This window comes from Mus pahari, chromosome 3 (assembly GCF_900095145.1).
Source record: "Mus pahari chromosome 3, PAHARI_EIJ_v1.1, whole genome shotgun sequence".
Classification (NCBI taxonomy): Eukaryota; Metazoa; Chordata; class Mammalia; order Rodentia; family Muridae; genus Mus; species Mus pahari.
Genome location: NC_034592.1, coordinates 26,354,302 through 26,364,234, shown reverse-complemented (window position 1 = coordinate 26,364,234; position 9,933 = coordinate 26,354,302). Strand labels below are relative to the sequence as shown.

General features: G+C 38.9%; 1 protein-coding gene across 2 annotated transcripts in view; it reads left to right on the top strand.

Annotated features, from left to right (window-relative positions):
• Scai (suppressor of cancer cell invasion) overlaps positions 1–9,933 on the top strand; it is a 113,181-nt gene that overhangs the window by 52,576 nt on the left and 50,672 nt on the right. For both annotated transcript variants that reach the window (XR_003843451.1, XM_021193033.1), the window contains exons 3-4: positions 989–1,120; positions 8,332–8,427. Coding sequence is in view for 1 of the 2 variants with exons in the window: in XM_021193033.1 (XP_021048692.1) it covers positions 989–1,120; positions 8,332–8,427 (228 nt within the window). In the remaining variant the exon portion in view is untranslated. The remainder of the gene's footprint in view (positions 1–988; positions 1,121–8,331; positions 8,428–9,933) is intronic.

The window sequence follows — 9,933 nt, the reverse complement described above, 5'->3', positions numbered from 1 at the left end:
TGTGTGTGTGTGTGTGTGTGTGTGTGTGTGTGTGTTGTGTGCTGGAAACTATTGTGTGATGAGTGTCATTTGCAGTTGCTGTCCACCTTGATATTTTAAATAGGATCATTCACTGGAACTTAGAGCTAGCTAACTCGTCTAGACTGGCTTCCAGCAGTCCCATGGGGTCTGCCTGCCTTACTCCTCATCTCTGGGATCATGAGTATGTGCCACCATACCCAGCTTTTTGTGTGGGTACTGGGATCATGCTCAGGTGTACATGCTTTTGTAGCAGGCACTTAACCTGCTGGGATATTGCCTCAGTTCCTACCTTCACCTTAATGGAAATGCAAGTCAGCTGTAGGGTAAATGCAGGGGTTTGTATTCTGTGAAATATTTCCCTGGTTTACTCTATGGAGCATTAGATTGTTTGGGGGTTTTAATTGTTACAATAATGAAATATGGAGATGTGAAGGATTTTTTTTTTTTTTTTTTTCGTTTTTCGAGACAGGGTTTCTCTGTGTGGCCCTGGCTGTCGTGGAACTCACTCTGTAGATCAGGCTGGCCTCGAACTCAGAAATCCTCCTGCCTCTGCCTCCCGAGTACTGGGATTAAAGGCGTGCGCCACCACGCCCGGCGAAGGATTATTTTCTAGGATGAATTTACAGAATTAAAATAGACAAATAGGTAAAAAGGATCAGTATTTCAGATTATTAATCAGACCATATGCCTACAATAGAATAGGAATTCAAATTATAGTTATTAGATGAAAGAATGTTAAAAATGGCTTTGGATATGTTTCCATCAATTCTTAACCACTATCAGTGTGAGATCATTTATTTTCCAACTCTGTCTTACACATTTTGATTGAGTCATCAAAAGAATTCTATATTTGCCTTGGGGGGAAAATGCCTTCAGATACTGTAACTAAGATCTGCCTTCACCTTCTAGTCATCAACTGAGTAAATGAGTATATATATATTTTTTTCTTTTTTTTTTTTTTTTACAGGACTGAATTTACTCTTAAAGAAACTATGTCCTCTGGAGGTGCTGAAGATGACATCCCACAGGGAGAGAGGAAGACAGTTACAGATTTCTGTTATCTTTTGGATAAATCCAAGCAACTATTCAATGGCTTAAGGTTAGTAGTTAAACTTTTCTTTAGTTCTGAATTTGCCCTGGCTGATTTTTTGGTAGGTTTCTGAAAGTTATATATAGAATCATATATAACACTTAAATATTTTATATACACACATGGATGGATAAAGTAGATATAAGTGTTGCTGGGTGAGCTCATACCTGTAATTTCAGTACTAGGGAGGCTGAAGTATGAGAATCACAGTGAGAGCTACAGAATGGCCAGGTCAGCGTGGGCTAAGGAAGACCCTACCTCAAAAACAAGACAAAGAGCAAATAGAAAGAAGTGACTGGAGGCTTTTTCTTTGACAGAAAAGAGAGTGGTTTTATTATTTAACAGTTGCTTATTATTCCATATCTGTACATAGAAACTGTCTTTTTTATTGTTATCATCATTTTAATGTGTGTGGGTACTTTGCATGTTTGGTGTCACCAGAAGAGGGCATCAGATCCTCTGAACTAAAGTGACAGATGGTTGTGGGCTGCCACGTAAGCCTCCTGTGGGTTCTGGGGATCAAACTCAAATTGCCAGGTTTGTGTGGCAAGCACTTTTATCTACTGGGGCATCTTGCTGTCTTTAGGGAGGTTTTTGATTGTTTCCTTCTTTCTTTATTTGTCTTGGTTTAAATGGAAAACAAAATTACAGTGCTTACAGAGCACATGAAATCTACTGGTAGTTGGAACCAGTACCCAGCTAAGGGAAGAGGCAAGCGACACCCAAGTGCAGTGGTGTCAACTCCTGACACCGGCCTCCCCAAATGATCCTTCCACTCATGCTGCTCATCTTTGCTAGATTTCTTTGTGGTTTCTCTTTCTTGAGTTGGTGAAGAGAGCTTTTCATGTTTCTCTAAGGGGAGGGATATGGGGATGGCACAGTGCTGGAAATGCAATGCAGTCCTCCATGCGTAGTGGTTATTTGCTGTACCACTGAACAATGACCCCAGCTGCAGTGTAGTTTTAGATCCAAATTAAATATTTTTTAATATTTTATTTTTAACTCTGTATATATGTGTGGATTTGTGAATGCAAATTCAGATGTCCTAGGAGGCCAGAAATACAGGATTCCCCTGGAACTGGACTTACAGGCAGGTATGAGCTACCCAATATGGGTGCTAGGCAATGAGGTCAGGACCTCTACAAGAGCACTTTATGCTCTTAAATGCTGAGCCATCTTTCTAGCCCAAGTATGTTTTTCTTTAAAAACAAAGCAAATATATTCATGTGATTTGAACTCAGAATAAAGGTACAGAAGCTCCCTGGTACTCTGTTATGGGAATTTTCAATGTTTTAGAAGCAGAGTACCTGTTAGTGCATGAAAGGCTTCAAGGTTTTTCGTTTTATTTGAGGCCTGTATGGTAAGTCTTAAGGAGTTCTTTCTTTCCATCATATATTGGGATGTTCATTTGCGTTGTCAGAGCCGTTTGTTTCTCCAGCTGTAATTATCTTAACAGAATGTTTTTCTGGATAGAAATTTCCTGTTTGGAATATATGCATAGTAATTAATTAGCTCTTTTTTCCATTCTGTGTAAGAAAACACTCCAGCAAGTAAGAAATTGGTAAAATGAATGGTGATTTGCTTATGATAGTGCTATGTGTAGTTACAGTAGTCATGGAGTGAGAATTTTTTTTAAAGGTTTGAATACGTTCAGAAAATGATCAAAAACTCAAGTGCTTGCCAGGTTCTGGTTGCCATGGCAACTAAAACTGAAAGTAGACTCTAATACTTGGTGGGATTATTCCAGGCAGCAGTTTTAGAACTAATCTTGAGAAGCAGCTGTGTCTCCAAGTGATAGTGGTATCTTGGAAAAGCAGAGGCCTCTGCATCCATAGCTATGTACTCTAGAGGAGTAAGTACATAAAGCTGAAGCAAGCCTTGGAGTGGGGTGGGGCTGTGGATACCTACCAAAGTGAACAGAAGTATAGAAGTTAAATAAATATACTTCTAATACTTACAAAGGGAGGAATTATCTGTCCTGCTTTCACTATAGACTTGTCTTTGTGATGCCTTTGTTGAGAGAGAGAGAGAGAGAGAGAGAGAGAGAGAGAGAGAGAGCTAGAAATGAAGTTTGTTCCAGTTTCTCCCTTTTCTCTATCTTCTTCTTTCCTTTCTTCCTTTCTTTTCTTTTTTCTTTTCAAGACAGGGTTTCTCTGTATAATCCTGGCTGTCCTAGAACTCACTCTGTAGACCAAGCTGGCCTTAAACTCAGAGATCCACCTGCCTCTGCTTCCCTAGTGCTGGGATTAAAGATGAGAGTCACCACCGCCAAGCTCCTCTTTCTTAATATTCTCCCAGAGGCCAGTTCTGCAAATTAGTAGTTATTACAGAAGCAACCCATCTCAGTTCATGTGGCTTATACCACTTCACAGAGTCAAGTATGCATTTGGCATAGACAGGCACTGCATTGGGTATCTTGGGTTCATGGTCTAGAAAAGCGTTGACATAGAAATTTAATGTGAGCTGGGCATGGGCAAAGATGTAATCTCATTACCTGGGAGGCAGAGGCAGGGAAGAGCACCACAAATTCCAGTCTAGCTAAGACCACGCAATACGATTAGCAGAAAAAGAAAACTATTAATAATGATGATGAAAAGGGGGCTAATAAAGAAAATGTGAGCTTCAAATGTAATTATATATCCCAACTACCCTTTTTAAAGTAAAAAGAAACATTAATAAATGTGTTATTTGATTCAGTGTGTCAGTAGTTCTGTTTTAGCATATTATCTGTGTAGGACTTACCAAGACGTTTGTATCCCTTTTCATATCAAGTCCTTGGGTTCGGTGACTGTTTTATGGTTGCTTGCATCTTAATTCAGGTGAGACTTGAAATTCTCTTTTCTAGGACTCCTTCTGTGTGACTTTGTGGCTCATGGCTCAGGCCAAACTGTACGCAGTTTAGGCTTCTATTCTTACAGTGGCCCACGATGCTCCCTGGTTTATCAGTATTGGCTGTTCTGGGCCCATGTCTTTGATGGTCCATCATGTGTCTCCTTTTGGTTTCTCACATCCCCTCTGTAGATACTGACAGCATACAAGGCATTTAGCTGTTGGCAGTTTGTCACCAACCACCTGCATTTTGGAAATTGTCAGGGTTTTTTTGTCATTTGTTATATTCTATTTGAGGCTTGCCAGAACAAAGTACAGTAGGCTGGATGTTCATGCAGTGGGTATGTATTATCTCCTGATTAATAGAGGCTGCAAATCCAAGCTTGGGATGTAGGCAGGGTTGATTTACTCTGAGGACTATGTTCTCTCTTGTGTGTCCTTGAAAAGCATCATTAGATGAGAACCCAGGGTTTTTTCTTTATGCTCAGATCTTAGGACACAAATCTACTGTTTTGGGCCCCAAAGTTAATGTCAATGAAAAATGTTTTCTGTGGATTTTTTGTTTGGTTTTTTTAATTTGTTCTCTTGTTATTCATTCTGTTTTGGGAAGATTCTGAGTAAATTCAAAGCTTCTTGCAAAATCTAACAATTTAAATGTCATATTAAATAATAAAGCAGATTGGTCTGTTCTCATCAGTTATTTTTAACTCTCCGAGGTCAGATAAGACACATCTTCTTAGATCTTAACGTGTCCAACTGAGTACAGAGCAAGGGCTGTTTTGGTTTTGTTTGTTTTGTTTTTCAAGACAAGGTTTCTCTGTGGCCCTGGCTTCTCTGGAAACCAGACTAGACTTGAACTCAGAGATCTACAGGCCTCTGCCTCCCAAGTGCTGAAATTAAAGGCATGCACCACCACCTGGCTTAAAATACCTCCTTAAAGCTCCCTCCACTTCAAACATAAAATGCTATGATTCTTGTTAATGTAAGAAAATCTAGAGTTGTGGATGGAGATCAGTGGTAGACTATTTGCCTAGTATGTGTAATGCCTGCATTTAATCTCAGTACTAAAGGGATAAAAGAAATCTAGGTTGTTATCTTAAATGCTAAAAAAAGAGAATATTGAATTAGGAGTTAGAAGGTGGTTGAATTTGAGTCCTAGTATACTGGCCACAATTCCCACACACGAGACACTAAGGTTTTAAAGTAAATGAGAAGCCAGTGAAAAACATTGTAAAAACAAGACTTGTAAGTGATCAGGATTTAAGGAACAGTGTCGTACCACACAAGACTGGTATGAGGAGGGCTGAAGAGTAAGCATTAGTGATCATAGCTCACTCAAGTAAGTGAAGAAGGTAGATTTATACTATCTTAAGTTTCCATTGCTGTGAACAGACAGACACCATGACCAAGGCAACTCTTGTAAGGACAACATTTAATTGGGGCTGGCTTACAGGTTCAGAGGTTAATCATCAAGTTAATCATCAAGGTAGGAACATGACAGTGTCCAGGCAGGCATGGTACAGGAGGAGCTGAGAATTCTATATCTTCATCTGGAGGCTGCTAGGAGAAGACTAGCTTTCACATGGTTAGGAAAAGGGTCCCATTGCCCACCCCCACAGTGACACACTTCCTCCAACAAGGCCACGCCTGTTAATAGTGCCACTCCTTGGCCAAGCATATGCAAATCACCACATATAGAAACTTTAAACTTCCAGAGTTTTGACAACTTAGTTTCACACTGATACACCTGCAAGGTATAAGTTAGTTATTTAGTCTGTTTCTTCCCAGCCTCCTCCTGATAGATACCTGCTAACAGCACTGAGGGTTGGTTTGTTTTGGATTTTTGGTTTTGTTTTGTGGTTTGTTTGTTTGTTTTATCCGAGACAGGGTTTCTCTGTATAGCCCTGGCTGTCCTGGAACTCACTTTGTAGACCAGGCTGGCCTTGAACTCAGAAATCTGCCTGCCTCGGCCTCCCAAGTGCTGGGACTAAAGGCGTGCGCCACCACTAACCAACTCAGCACTGAGTGTTTAAAGAAAGGTTGGTGTCACACCAGTACATTCCCTAAAACATCAGAAAAAGAATGAGTAGCGAGCTTACAGCATCAGTGCCTTTGCAAAATGAAATGCAAGGTCATTTAACTTCTGAGGTAATTCACAGAACCACATTTAACTTGATTCCATGAGTCATTAATTTCCTATCTCTGTTAACAGCAATAATAATCAGATGATGAATTTAGAATCAAACTCTGAATATTAAAAGAATTTGTCTAAAGTTCACTATCATATAATATTTCATTTTAGATTCTAAGCATTTATAGAGATTTAAATGTTAGCTCTAGGATATATGTCATTAGGGAAAAGGTGGTATAGAAAAAAATTTAACCTTGTGTTACAAAAGAAACAGTTTTATAGTTGAATTTTTTTTCTGTTTATGGGGAAAGGGTACTGCACACAAACCATGTCATTTATGAGAAGGTCAAAGGACAACTTTTGGGGGTTGGTTCTCTTCTACCATGTGGATCTTGCAGATCAAACACAGGTCATCAGCCTTGGCAACAGGCTCTTTACCTGCTAATCCATCTTGCCAGCTACAGAGTGGCTGATTCTTTAGACTAGAATGATAAATGCTCAAATTATTTTGAAGAAATTAATATTGAAAAATGTTTGTGTATTGTCATTTACTAACAAATGTTATTTAGTGATTTTCTTAGTGATACTAGAAAATCAGTCACTTTTATCTCAGTTATTAATTTTATTCTGATAACCCCAAGATGGAGCACAAAACAATCATCTTTAAAACACTGTTTTATACAACAAAGAAAATAGAAGTATAACTTTTATCATCTTCCTGTATGTCTGTGACATATGTGTGGATACACATGCTGTAGAGCTCAGAAAGCAACCTGTAGAGTCTGTTCTCTTCCATCTTTATACAGGTTCTGGAAATTGAACTCAGGCTTAAACAGCTAACACTGAGCCATCTCACCAGCCCTCAACTTATTTATTTAAGCAACAAAATAAATATTACAAGAAAACAATCTAGGGGGAAAAACATTAAATGGTGAGCCAATGAGGTTGTTTGGATTTATTTTGTTTATTTCATTTTATACTTTTTTTAATGAAGATGAATCTTCAGAAACATTTTGGATATGTTTTTCCATTGTGTATATGTTGGGGGAGGAGTGTTTTTATTTACATAGACAAGATCTTCCTATGTGTAGCTTAGAATGGCCTCAAACTTAGGATTCCCCCTGCTTAGATGTTTTGCATGTGGGATGACAGACATGTAACACTATGCCTGACTCGGTTGTATTTTTTTATAGCTAAGTGTCTGAAATTGAATCTTTCAGTCCTGAAATGCCTTGAATTTATAGATTTTTTTTCTCTATTTCAACTGCTTATAGACTATCTATCTATCTATTTATTGGTAGAATTTACTATTTTCTTACAGCATTTTGTTAAAGTACAACCAACTGATACAACCCAGGGCTGGCTAACAACATTTTTGCCTTCTTTGTGTAAACCGCCTAGTTTGTCACACTGCCTGCATTCCAGATCACTGCAGGCAGTTTTGCCATCCCACCAATGGCCTCATGTCCAGTCTGTAGTAATAGTTACCTGCTCCTGAGGCCAGTGCCACAGTCTTTCATGACAGTAACCCACACTCAACACCAGTTGTTAATTAGCTTTTTAAACATACTGCTGCTATAACAAATCATTCTACATTTTCATGCTTTACTAAAATGGAGATTTATTTCTAATTCCCGAGTTACCTGTAAGCTGTCTGAAGCCCTCTTGAGTGCATTTGGTGTATCTTCTCTGTGTTATAGGTTATAGTCAGTGTTGCAGATGGCAAAGGGAAGATGGAATAATTTACAGTTATATGCATTACCCTAAACAAGTTGACATGGTTAGGTCCAATACTCCTACAGTAAGTAGAGAATATTCGTTTACCTAAGGCAGATATCACAAGTTGTCAGGTTTAAGGACATGGGGTATGTATTTCTCTTCTAAGAAAGGGATAGAATAGCATAACCACACACCCACTTCGAGTTATGGCTGTGTTCCCTAAAGCAGTGTTTCCATATTGTTATAGTCTTAGCTGAAGATACATATTGGAAATTAGCAGTACCTAAGTGAGTATATCACCTGACAGTGAATAAATGATTTGTCTTGATAGGAGAGACATGTTCAGAGGACACTAAGATACACTGTAATTTAGTGTGAGATTGGGAAAATGTGTTCTGGTCTCTAGATTATTTTTTCTTCAAAAATTAGAACTTCGTTTAACAGAGAAATCCTGAAGGTAAATACTTTAATTAATATGATTTATATCATCACAAGATATAATTTCTGAAAGTTTAAAGTCAATGCCCACTTCACTTTTCAGAGATTTACCTCAGTATGGACAGAAGCAGTGGCAGTCCTACTTCGGAAGAACTTTTGATGTTTACACCAAACTCTGGAAATTCCAGCAGCAGCATCGGTAAAGACTTTCATAGCTAAAGGGCCATTGTATGATTCTATGCTAGCTATAGTTCTGACTGTGAACAAATTTATTGTTTTGTCTTGTTCTTTATTTTTTTTAAGATTTATTTATTTATTTAATGTATATGAGTACACTGTCACTCTCTTCAGAGACACCAGAAGAGGATATCAGATCCCATTGCAGATGGTAATGAGCCACCATGTGCTTGCTAGGAATTGAACTTAGGACCTCTGGAAGAGCAGTCAGTGCTCTTAAACACTGAGCCATCTCTCCAGCTCCCTTGTTCTTTATTTTTTTGTTTACATATTAGTGTGGAGTGGGGGGGGGGTAAATTTTGCGAGGTGGTGGTGTGAGGTCTGCTTAACTCCAATACAACTTACAACCAGATCAATGTAGATGACAAAAGTTTATTGTACTCAAGCTTTTACTGGGCCAGAACAGACATGGGAACTAAACAGCAGCACACCCACATACCCACCCTTACCCAGGGCCGGAGTGTTGCAGAACTTTTAATCTTGTTTAATCTTTAAACATCTGTGCCAAGTAACAGTTATCTTTTCCCACCAATCAAGATTTAGGGATGAGGGACTTTCTTAGAAACGTCTCTGTGGTACACTTATTCTGTTCCCATTGGTTTCGGTTTTTCAACTGTGACAAGGCAACTCACCTAGCATTCAAGTTTCAACTTGCCAACCAGGATGTCAGTTAACCAGTGCAGTCTTGGAAACTTAAAACTTCATTTGATCTCTATTCAAAATAGAAGTTTTATTCAAAATGGCTTCAGTTTGGTTCTGTGTGTCTGTGTCTGTGTGTGTGTGTGTTTGGGTCACAAGCTTACTGGCTGAGTCATCTTACTTCCACCATATAGGTTCTACAGATTTAGTCATCTTGTTGGCTGTCTTAATGCTTTTAAAATAACCACCTGTTTAGTGGTTCTTGACCTTTTTTTGGCAGATCAAGTATAAAGTATTTTATCTTCATGATCCAAATAAAAACAAGACTTTGGTGGTTTTTGGTTTTGTTTGTTTGTTTTCTGTTTAAGATTTTAATGAATGTTTTGTATGGAATGTTCTACTCCCTTTCACATGGGATGATGATCTCTGGTTTCATTCTGAAATGAGTTAATTACCCATACTATTTGGGGAGAAAGTGTTACATCATTTTGGCTTTTGGTTTTTTGACAAAGTGTTTCTCTGTGTAGCCATGGCTATTCTGGAACTCATTCTGTAGACCAGGCTGGCCTCAAACTAACAGAGATCCACCTGCCTCTGCTTCCCAAATGCTAGAATTAAAGACATCTGCCACTACACCCGGCTTCAGTGGGTATTTATTTATTTATTTATTTATTTGGTGTTTTTCCAGATGGGTTTCCTCTGTGTCGCCCTGGCTGTCCTGGAACTCACTCTATAAACCAGACTGGCCTCGAACTCAGAAATCCGCCTGCTAGCCGGGCGTGGTGGCACACGCCTTTAATCCCAGCACTTAGGAGGCAGAGGCAGGCGG